The sequence below is a fragment of the Mizuhopecten yessoensis genome, unplaced genomic scaffold, assembly GCF_002113885.1.
Source record: "Mizuhopecten yessoensis strain PY_sf001 unplaced genomic scaffold, ASM211388v2 scaffold8989, whole genome shotgun sequence".
NCBI lineage: Eukaryota > Metazoa > Mollusca > Bivalvia > Pectinida > Pectinidae > Mizuhopecten > Mizuhopecten yessoensis.
This window is the reverse complement of record NW_018407823.1, coordinates 275014-287458: the sequence shown is the minus strand read 5'-3', so window position 1 is coordinate 287458 and position 12445 is coordinate 275014. Positions and strand designations below refer to the sequence as shown.

The window sequence follows — 12445 nt, the reverse complement described above, 5'->3', positions numbered from 1 at the left end:
GGATTCCTGCCCCATCCCCAGGGGCTAGGGCGGGGCCCCAAAGGGAACATTTACCAATATTTTCAAATTCTTATCCATTGATGACATGACAAGTATTGTATTTCACTTAGTTTACATGCTGATTTCCACATCACATCTAAACAATAAAATAAAGCTACCAGTACCTATGATATAACTCAGGTGACCGCTAAGGCCCTTGGGCCTCTTGTTTTTCATAAAAGTCTCGCAGGATATGGTTTTTCTTTCAGAAATAATTTATCCAAGCTGGAAAAACAGTTTCCAATGCGTAGTTACAGTTTTTATCAATGTTTCGGGGATCTTAAGCTCCGCGATGGCCATGTGGTTAAGGCGTCTGACATTCTGCTACCACTAGCCCTCCACCACTGGGTCGCGGTGGCCGTGTGGTTAAGGCGTCTGACCTTCTGCTACCACTAGCCCTCCACCACTTGGTCGTGGTGGCCGAGTGGGTAAGGCGTCTGACCTTCTGCTACCACTAGCCCGCAATCCCTCGGTCACGGTGGCCGAGTGGTTAAGGCGTCTGACTTTCTACTACCACTAGCCCTCCATCCCTGGGTCGCGGTGGCCGAGTGGTTAAGGCGTCTGCCCTTCTGCTACCACTAGCCCTCCACCACTTGGTCGTGGTGGCCGATTGGTTAAGGCGTCTGACCTTCTGCTCCCACTAGCCCTCCACCACTTGGTCGTGGTGGCCGAGTGGGTAAGGCGTCTGACATTCTGCTACCAGTAGCCCTCCACCACTTGGTCGTGGTGGCCGGGTGGTTAAGGTGTCTGACATTCTGCTACCACTAGTCCTCCACCACTGAGTCGTGGTGGCCGTGTGGTTAAGGCGTCTGACCTTCTGCTACCACTAGCCCTCCACCCCTGGGTCGTGGTGGCCGAGTGGTTATGGTGTCTGACATTCTGCTACCCCTAGTCCTCCACCACTGAGTCGTCGTGGCCGTGTGGTTAAGGCGTCTTACCTTCTGCTACCACTAGCACTCCACCACTTGGTGGCGGTGGCCGAGTGGTTAAGGCGTCTGCCCTTCTGCTACCACTCGCCCTCCACCACTGGGCCGTGGTGGCCGTGTGGTTAAGTCGTCTGACCTTCTGCTACCCCTAGCCCCCCACCACTGGGTCGTGGTGGCTGAGTGGTTCAGGCGTCTGACCTTCTGCTACCACTATAGCCCTCCACCACTTGGTCTTGTGGCTGAGTGGTTAAGGCGTCTGACCTTCTGCTACCACTAGCCCCCCACCACTTGGTCGTGGTGGCCGAGTGGGTAAGGCGTCTGCCCTTCTGCTACCCCTATAGCCCTCCCCCCCTTGGTCTTGTGGCTGAGTGGTTAAGGCGCCTGACATTCTGCTACCAATAGTCCTCCATCCCTGGGTCGCGGTTGCCGAGTGGTTAAGGGGTCTGACCTTCTGCTCCCCCTATAGCCCTCCACCACTTGGTCGCGGGGGCCGAGGGGTTAAGGCGGCTGACATTCTGCTACCCCTAGCCCTCCCCCCCTTGGTCGCGGTGGCCGTGTGGTTAAGGCGTCTGTCCTTCTGCTACCACTAGCCCCCCACCACTTTGTCGTGGTGGCTGTGTGGTTAAGGCGTCTGCCCTTCTGCTGCCACTAGCCCTCCACTCCTGGGTCGCGGTGGCCAAGTGGTTAAGGCGTCTGGCCTTCTGCTACCACTAGCACTCCATCCCTGGGTCGCGGTTGCCGAGTGGTTAAGGCGTATGACATTCTGCTACATATGTACCACTAGTCCTCCATCCCCGGGTCGCTGTGGCCGCGTGGTTAAGGCGTCTGCCCTTCTGCTGCCACTAGCCCTCCACTCCTGGGTCGCGGTGGCGAAGTGGTTAAGGCGTCTGGCCTTCTGCTACCACTAGCACTCCATCCCTGGGTCGCGGTGGCCAAGTGGTTAAGGCGCCTGACATTCTGCTACCCCTAGCCCTCCCCCCCTTGGTCGTGGTGGCAGAGTGGTTAAGGCGTATGACATTCTGCTACATATGTACCACTAGTCCTCCATCCCGGGGTCGGGGTGGCCGAGTGGTTAAGACGGCTGACATTCTACTACCACCAGCCCTCCATCCCTGGGTCGTGGTGGCTGAGGGGTTAAGGCGGCTGACATTCTGCTACATATGTACCACTAGTCCTCCATCCCGGGGTCGGGGTGGCCGAGTGTTTAAGGCGTCTGACATTCTGCTACCACTAGTCCTCCATCCCTGGGTCACGGTGGCCGAGTGGTTAAGACGTCTGACATTCTACTACCACTAGCCCTCCATCCCTGGGTCGCGGTGGCCGAGTGGTTAAGGCGTCTGACATTCTGCTACATATGTACCACTAGTCCTCCACCACTGGGTCGAGGGTTCGAGGGCAGTCGCCAGGTGAGCTAATAAACCAAACCAAATCTTAAGATGTAATTTTTCATCGTATCACTGGTGGCCTACACGACTTTCCTTAATTTGATGCGAGTCATGGTTATGGGGTGTCGCATGTAATATATGTACCAGAAACACTAAGGGACTAAAATGTATATTCTTATCATTTATGATGGCATGAAACCAAATATCTTATACACAATGCATTTAAAAACAATCACTTTGTCATTTTAATTTTCAATTAATTAAACTTTGACCAACTGGAGTCATAGAACACATGGGGTGGTCAGATGGTGCAGTGGATAGCACACTGGTCTTTCACAAAGATGGCTGATTGGATTCCTTGGTCAGACGTGAAAAGGTATGGGGTCACTTGACCGACGATGTGGGTTTTCTCTGGGTACTCCAGTGTACGCCCACATTAAGACCCCTCCTCCCGCAGGCTAACATCTGGGCCAATAGGAGTGATTAATGTAAGTTGATAGAACTTCGTTGTTTCACACGTACTTGTTGTAAAATAGGTGAAGTGAATTTTGATAAATAAAACATTTCAACAGACAACAAACTAAATTTTGTTTTGTTATATGTCATTTTTATTATCCTCTCGTCAATCTGCTAAAAAATACATACTCCAATACAAACGGGTTGTACAACGATGTATCTCATCAACTTTATATCTTGCATAAATTCATGTCATGAGTTTAGTGAGAATGCACACCATATACAAGTTTTTGTGTATAAATATAGAGTTACGTTTCAACAATAAACTATATACACGTCTATAATAGTTATTGTCATCACCTGTGTACTTACACTACTGTACACAGGCAAACTTTCGCCCTATCACACTTTCCCATTTTATCAATGAAATGCAAAGGACTATGTATGGTTTGGGTGTGTTTTAGCCCCCAAATGCATCACAATTCAAAACCTTTAAATGAACTTTCAAACGACTGTTTCTGTAATTTTGAATACTTCCCAAATACCATAATGGAAACGTTTAGTTGTATTTCTAAATATTGTTGCCATGGTGACAACTTCAAATTTTCATGAATTAGAAAAATTTGAAAATTCAGTGAATATTGTCATATTTTGCATAGTTAATTTTCTCCTGGAACTATAGAGCGCATGCTTGAACAAACTTAGCATCAAATGATAATGCGTATACAACTGTAATACATCTTTAGGAGAAATATAATAGAGTTTGTTCAAGAGTGTGCTTTATGATAGCTGAGAGAAAAACTATATGTGAAAACCTGTCAAAATTGACTGAATATTCAAATTTATTAATTTATGCAAATATATTAATTGGTTACCATGGCATCCATAATTAAAAACACAAATAAATGTTTACATAATAGTACCTGGGAAGTATTCAAAATTATAAAGAAAGTCTATTGAAAGTTCTATTGAAGAATTTTGATTTCGATGGATTTGGGGTCCAAAAAAGGCCCAAACTATCTATAATCCTTTCCTCAATGTTTTCCTTGCCCTTTACATTTAAAAATTACGTATATTATATTGTTTATGAGTTTTTGCCGTCATGATCAATTCTCCCCTCCCTTATAATCCAGGGTGAAAAAGTGTGAAAACTGTGACAAAAATTGTTCGACACACTGTATAAATATATAACGATTATAGCCGATACTTGTTTATAGACAACACACATATATACTGATGTGTCAACAGTAAACAATCCACACAAACAATACAGGTGTATAGAGATGTATATATTGTACGGGCTATACATTAGAAGATATGTATACATATATAAATAGTTTTGTAACGGACAATATAGGTCTGTGTACATGTGTATGGGAACGGATACAGATAAGTTGTGTAGACAAAATATATATAAATCATTACGTTTCCACAACTTTGTACAAATAATACACACACATAAACTTGTAAGGATACAGGACGATTTGTACAAATAATACACACACATAAACTTGTAAGGATACAGGACGATTTGTACAAATAATACACACACATAAACTTGTAAGGATACAGGACGATTTGTACAAATAATACACACACATAAACTTGTAAGGATACAGGACGATTTGTACAAATAATACACACACATAAACTTGTAAGGATACAGGACGATTTGTACAAATAATACACACACATAAACTTGTAAGGATACAGGACGATTTGTACAAATAATACACACACATAAACTTGTAAGGATACAGGACGATTTGTACAAATAATACACACACATAAACTTGTAAGGATACAGGACGATTTGTACAAATAATACACACACATAAACTTGTAAGGATACAGGACGATTTGAAAATTTGACTTTGTTTACACTTTAAGGTATCACACATAGCCCAATATAACGACACACACAATGTAAACAACATACATCTGGTAAAGCCACTAACTACCATATCACAATTTTGTTATCAATCCCATATTCCGTTTTGCATGTACATTAAAGCTGTATGTATACTGTGTCATGTGATTACTCCACAAAATCTTTATTTACATACTAAATAGTATATATATACAACAAAAGATATTAACATACTAAATAGTATGTATAGACAACAAAAGATATTAACATACTAAATAGTATATAAAGCTGAGTACAGGAATTAATTTCTGCACTAAAATCTACAATTCCCAATAAAAAACGGACTATTTTTTTATATGCTGTTGATAAAAGTTATTTGGTATATTTGTGTTCATTGTTTATGATCATTCCCTCAAAACATTATTGCTTGTAAAAATTGCTGTGTTTTTACAAAAGCAAAATTGCATTAATCACGTTGAGTTAATTTTAAAAGTTAAATCCCCGACAACCATGAAAAGAAATTCACAAAAATTACTCGAACAAGAATAAAATGATTTGGCCTGGTCATTGACAATCACTTTCTCTGCGACACGTTTCCCTGTAAATCTACGCATTATGATAATCTCGCTTTATAACGTGTAAAAAATGTTCACAACAAAGTAACAAATACTTGTATAACTTTAAAACAAAGTCACAATTACGAACATGCTGTATATTTGTTGAACCTGATAAGAACTGGAAGCTGCTGTTACTAAACTAAATTTGAACTTAACTGATTTTTGAACTCTATGTTACTAAATTGAGACTGTGATACTAAACTGAATTTTGAACTCTGTGTTACCTATTTGAATTTTGAACTCTGTTTTACTAAACTGAGACTCTGTTACTAAAACAAATTCGGATATACGTGCTACTAAATTGAGCCCAGTGTACTACCACTAGACTACGGTGCCTTCATCTTAGTATTTGAATACAACAAGTATCTTGAGTGGGACTGGTCCAATGTAAGGTTTAGCCCGCTCACACTCCATGCAGATTGCATGGCTAACCCTTTCAGTACAAGTTTTCAGAGATATTCTTTGATCATCTTTGGATTGTTTACATAAAACAAATCTCTGTTTGGCTTGTTGTCCAGAATAGTCCCTCCTCTATCTTAAAGCTGTAACTCAACTGCTATAGCTCTCGATGCAAGAAAACAAACAATACACCATTGTTCAGAAGCAAAACACATTTAGTACTTATCATACTTGCCAACCTTTCGAAATTTACATGGGGGAGATTTTGTGTGCTCAAACTAAAAAATAAAAACATATATAAAATGTGTGTTTACACCCCCTAGAGACAATTAAACTTATCTTTTAAAATTACATACAGTTACTGTCGTTTGTGTTATCTGTCAGATGAAATCGTTAAGATCTTAGAATATTTGAATACTTTAGCAATTTCACTGGATAAAGATGTTAAGTTTAAGGAGCCGCCTTCGTAAATAGGGAGAGTTGGCAATTATGACTTATTTGCATAAATGAAATTTCTCTATCAATTGGAAATTGAGTCGTACTTGAGTTACCTCCCTTGAGTTTATAAAGTCAACATAAACCAGTGCATCATTCAGGGCAGATTGAAAAGGGGAAACATCACAACACCGAGTATAAAGGGTATAAAAATAAACATTGTCAACATTTTGAAATGTCTCGAAATAAATCAACAGAAGCAATACTTTATTCTGGGATCAATACAAACTATGACCTTACATTTGTCATTGATGATTTTTTTCTTATTGTTTTAAACCACTTTCTGAATACTGAAAATTTTGAATACGGATTACCGAGACATACTTTCCTAATTGCAAATTAAGCCACATGCACCATTCCCAAAACTGTGGGAGAAAGAAGCTGCAGAGTGGTTTCATATCAGTAGCTCGAAAAAATATTTTGAATTGCCAACCCTGCGAATGTGGTTCCTCTTCTGATAGAGTCGGGTTAATTACATGTGATTTCTACCGACTCTGCTAGGGAGAATTTGTCTAGGGAGTAAGTCATCCTGGTAAAATACCAGACACTTCCTACCGACTCTACTAGGGAGAACTTGTCTAGGGAGTAAGTCATCCTGGTAAAATATCAGACACTTCCTACCGACTAGGCTAGGGAGAGTTTCTCTTTAGCTTATTTGGTAGAGCGTAAGACTAGTAAACCAATGATCCCGGGTTCGACTCCTAGCAGATGTATGGCAAAAATATTACCTCTGTTACAGGTGTTCAAAGAATTGATAACCTGTGAATTTATTTGAGAACAAAACCATAGATTTGAATCAAGACTTAAATATCTGTTGAGTAGAACAGGCCATCACTATCAATGTAGATTGTATGATGAAAACGGCTGCGTTAATTTAGATACAGATTATACGGGACACATTCCCCTGGATAAGGAGTAATGTAGTATTTATTTGTGTATAAAATCAATACTCTGAGATCATCATCACAGAATTCAATCGAAACAATAAAATAAAACGTAAAAAAATAAAAACAGGTATATCTATACAGTATTTATGAAAGGACAGATACTTCGGACAATGGACAGACACATGACAAGAACGTACTTTGAAGCCGTGATTGGAATAAATAGATATGTATCATATGTAGTGAACATCACAGTGTCATTGGAATGTATAATTATTCAATTTTAATTACATTGGTAGTATAATTTCAAAAATAAATACATTTAACGGAGTAAGATTGAGCAAGTACAACAGTAATAATTCTGTACGACACATTTCACATCCAGATACCATAGAAAATATGTACATAATCACATCATCAAGTTGTATGATATAGATCTATCTTCACAAGATATTGAACAAGAGAGATTACCTCGTAATTGAAAATCTTATACATACATAATATTCTTAATCTCAACTTGAGAAAATAAATATACATAAAATGTTTGTACATAACGTCATAATATTTGTTAAATATAATATATATAACAACAGAGTCAAAATAAATAGCATTGTTATAATCTCACAGAACAACAACAAATGTTGGATTATCTCCCCTGATGCTCTCAACGACTACAGATACACAAGAACATTAAGATGAGAAGTGGTTAGTTGATTCCCTGGCAGTGTTAAAATGGTGATCTCATACAAGATTTCACTGTAATAAGTTACACAAAAGTTAAATGGAATGAAAACGAGTGTGACTTTTTATTTGCACCAATCATACAATAACACGTTTATCAAAAGTAGGATAAATACCCATAAAACCACAAATTCTCAAAAGTAGGATAAATACCCATAACACCACAAATTCTGCCTCTGTCATTAATTCGGTCAGTGATTTTAAAACAGCTTGTTCCTACATGAATTAGGAAAATAAAGCATCAATTTTTTATTGGAATTTGGCAGATATTCCTGATTTTTTCTTCATTTTGGGGAGTTAGAGCCCTTTTTAGCCCGGGAAAGCAGCCTGTTTTTGGCTATAAAACTAGGCACAGAAATCCTGTTACTACCACAGCTCTCACCAAAGTTAATCTTTCTTCATATGTTGACACGTTATATAACAAACCTTAGAAGTAAGAGAGGTCTACAACCAACTATAGAAAACACTTTTTAACCCTTTCACCACTGTAGACCATCATGGACTCATTCAGATCAATGCATGGGAGAGCTAGTCCACTAAAGTTGCATAAGGGTGAAAACGTTCAGTTGAGAATTAATGGCCGACAATACTGAAGATGCTTCCTATTAAACCTTATATTATTATTGGGATTTTTTTTTTTGAAATATCACCGTTTCAAAAAAATGCAGCTTGATTAACAAGAATTCTGGGTACAGAACTAGAAAACTGTGTAAATTGTTTGCCAAAAAAGTACTTTTTCAGCCCAAGTCTTATAAAGGCTACTGAACAGTGCAATCTCGGTAAAGAAGAAAACATTTTTGGTCCCAATTAGCCCCACAAGTAGCTAGTCCTACGAGAATTTAGTCCTACGAGAATGTAGTCTTACGAGAATGTAGTCCTACGAGAATGTAGTCTTACGAGAATGTAGTCTTACGAGAGCACCATGGTGTTTAACATGATCCGTCAACATTTTATCACAGAAACATTGACTGCATATCTTAAAATCAACAGTTGCTTGCCTCCACAAGATCGATCAGTCTGCACACTTACACTAGAACTTTGTTTTTCTGGACACTTTAAAGTTTCATCACATTGAACCCTTCGTTACTCTTACTCTTTGGCATGTGTAAAGTATAACAACAATCTAGATAACTGATCATGGCGAAAATATTGCATTCCATAAAAAGGACAGTTACACAAATTTTATTTGGTCTCTGGAATTCTTCCCGTTTTCTTCAGTCGTGAACGGAAATCGAAATGCTTTGGCTCAGATTCAGCCGAGGTAGCCTTGAATATATTGTCTTGTGATAGGTCAATGTTAGTTTTACGGAGCCTCTTTCTGAAATCAGATGTCGGATCATTGTTGTCGCTGGTGACGTTGACATGACCATTGGTACTGGACTGTGGTATAATTGAAGGCGTTCTGAAAAATATATCCAATTTTCGATTAGTCTTAACGAATGGTCTTTTATAATTGGATAAAGCATGTCACATGTTTTAATGTCCTTGAGTAAATGTAAAATAACTACCGTCAAACTTAATGACAGTCTTGTATCGTGGGAGGGAGGTAATCTGAACAAGAGGCCCATAGGCCTTAACGGTCACCTGAGTCCTACAGTATTCATTTTTGTTGTTGAAATATGAAGTGAAGATAATGATGTCAATCATCCCTACCAAAATTTGAGTAAAAAATAGTTAAGTATAACTTTAAAGTTATATTTTTCAGGACAATGAGTTGATCATTCCTAGACCGAGTTTCAATTAATTCGGCCTATTAGAACTTGATTTTAAGTTTTAAATAGTTTTTTTCCAAAATGGCAGCCATGGCCGCCGTACTGGATTTTTGAAGGACCTAAAAAAACATTTTGCCAGGACCATGAGTCGATCATTACTACCAAGTTTCAGTTAAATGGGCCCAGTAGAAATTGACTTTAAGTTTGAAATAGTTTTTCAAAATGGCGGCCGTTGAGGCAATATTGGATATCTGATCGACCTGAAATATAGAAACACTTTGTCAGGACCATCATGCATGATTTGATCATTCCTACCAAGTTTCAGTTAAAACGGCCCCGTAGAACACTTGGTCAGGGAGTTGTCAGTAACATTCCCATGAAGTATCAATGAAATCCCTTTGACAGTATTTCAGCTTAAGTTGAAAATGTAAAATGTTAACCGACGACGGACGAAGACGGATAGCAACAGGTCACTTGAGCTAAAGCTCAGGTGACCTAAAAAACAACAGTCACACTCACCTGCATGTTCAATCTCAAATCATAATACTGAGTTTGTCTGAACATATTAAAGATACAGAAATTGTAAATTTATCCTTATAAGAGATGCTCGAAATTCCCCATGTATAAGGCACAGATTTTAGAATTTCAATAAACCCCTTCTCTAAATCCACAATTTTTCGAACTTCAGGGGCAATATATTTTAATTTTGTCCTGAAGAATCCAATTGTATAAGGGAAACTGTTTGACACTAAAAATGAACTACAAAAATTACCTCCACCTGTTGTAGTTGAATCAATGACCTAAATAAATATATTAATACCGGTACAAATAAAATTTTATCTTGCATATACATTGTGGCAATTTCATGCAGCTCTTTAATTTTAGAAACCATTTTTTGTTGCTGTAAATATACTTTTTGTGAATTTTTGAATGATTTGTTTTCCATGTTGTTTTGAAAATCCACTTTCAACTTACAGTGCAAATTTGACTTTGCTAGCGGATGGTGGAGACATCATATTTTCATTGCCATTGACATCAACTTTTGGAGGCGTAGTTTTAAGGACCACCGGGGATGGTGACTTCCTGGGAGGCGTAGGGGGAGGGGGAGACGAAGGAGGGGGAGGAATCGTCAGCACAGGGGCCGCCATCCTGCTGCGAGGTATACTGGGGGGAGGGTGCAGAGGCGGGGGAGGGGGTTGTGTGTTGGTCCCGTTGGTGCCGCTTTCATTGGGTTTACGCTGACGTTGTTGCCATAGTGACACCACACTTCCAGCACATTCATCCTCCAATCGTTTTGCAAGATCCTGTTTACTGTATTCTGATTGGAGTTCATCATGAATGGGGGCAGGATCTTCTTCGATGTAATGATGACCATTGGTCAAAGGAATAGAGGAGTCCCCTCTGTCAGGGATAAAATGAGAATATTATAGGTGACCACCAGGTACGACTAGAGGAGTAAGGCATGGTCGTGGTATCTTGTATAGTGGAACCTTGTTAGTCTGAACTTTCATGGTCTGGTAGAACAAGCTTAAATTCTGACAAATTTCTCAATGAAGTGCACACTTCACTCACAGAAAGACATTTTTTCTATGAAATTGAATCCAACTCATGGCTGGGATGAGTCATACAGTCAGTCGTCACTTTTGATTCGGATGAGTCATACAGTCAGTCGTAACTTTTGATTCGTATGAGTCATACAGTCAGTCGTAACTTTTGATTCGGACGAGTCATACAGTCAGTCGTAACGTTGGATTCGGACGATGACGAGTCATTATCAGTCGTAACTTTCGTAACCCTTGAACTTATAAAACACCATGGAAATACCCAGGTAACTCAAAATAGTGTTCTGAACCTGCATGAGCGAATTTGGTGTTACTTGTTCGATTTTTAATTGTCTCATAATTAAGAGCTGGTACTGTGAGACTTGTTTATCTACCGTACATTTATGCGAACCAAAATATCCATACTAACAAGGTACCACTAAATACCAGTATTGTAGCGCAGAAAATAATGATAATAAAATAAAAGGATTGTAAAGTGAGTACTCTAGTAGGTCAACTTAATCTATATTATCCTAAATGATTTTAAAATCTAAAAAAAAAAGAGAAAATAAATTGTTAATAACAAGCTTGTAAATGATGATAATTCAATAAAACAGAAGTCAGAGAAATGAAATAGGACTTCTCCGTGATTTTGCATAAATTGAAATGAATGAAAAATAGAAATTGTTACAATATTATAAGAATCTTGGTCAAGAGTTTTGAGTCATAATAATAATACACCGAACCAAATTATATATAACTTAAGGATCCCTGTCCCACTGCACTGTGCTTTTTTCACATCTACAGTAACCTCCCCTTTTGGATATAACTTTAGCACAGCTGGGCCAGGATAGCTCAGTTGGTTCAGTTGATAGTGTAACAATCTGAGGTCCTGGGTTCGAATCCCAGTGGAAATGTTTACACTCAGAACACTGTTGTTGATTACATTTTGTGTATTTTCATCTTTGTGATTTTTTCATAAAAGTCCCGCAAGTTACGGTTTCTTTTCACGAATGATTTATTATCAAAGCTATATATAGACATGCTGGAAAATCTGTTTCTTATACAAACGTTTTTGGCAGTGGTACAGGACCCCAAGTTAAAGATCAGTTTACAATAGAGTGCGTAAAATGTGCAATGCTGATGAATTGATAGCGAGAAATAAATATATATTAGTCAAATATTGGCAGAAAGTATTAACCTCATACAGAAATGTCTATGAACATGTCTATGAAATGTCTACCAGAGATTTCGTCAGAGTACAAGTTTTTAAATCATTCTAATTTCAGTACCAAGTGTCGGTGCAAATAAGACCTGTTACCTGTTTACCTGTTTAAGAGTCTTTCGCATCAACTTTGGTTAACTTTGACCATGACGTGT

General features: G+C 38.9%; 1 protein-coding gene across 9 annotated transcripts in view; it reads right to left on the bottom strand.

The window, feature by feature from the left end:
• Positions 1-2935: 2935 nt before the first annotated feature.
• The window catches only part of LOC110456976 (myosin-IIIb-like), a 157847-nt gene continuing 148337 nt past the window's right edge, over positions 2936-12445 (bottom strand). For all 9 annotated transcript variants that reach the window (XM_021508051.1, XM_021508052.1, XM_021508048.1 and 6 more), the window contains 2 exons: positions 10500-10925; positions 2936-9214 (listed from right to left, as the gene is read on the bottom strand). In XM_021508051.1, coding sequence (XP_021363726.1) covers positions 8995-9214; positions 10500-10925 — 646 coding nt within the window. In that variant the 3' untranslated portion in view covers positions 2936-8994. The remainder of the gene's footprint in view (positions 9215-10499; positions 10926-12445) is intronic.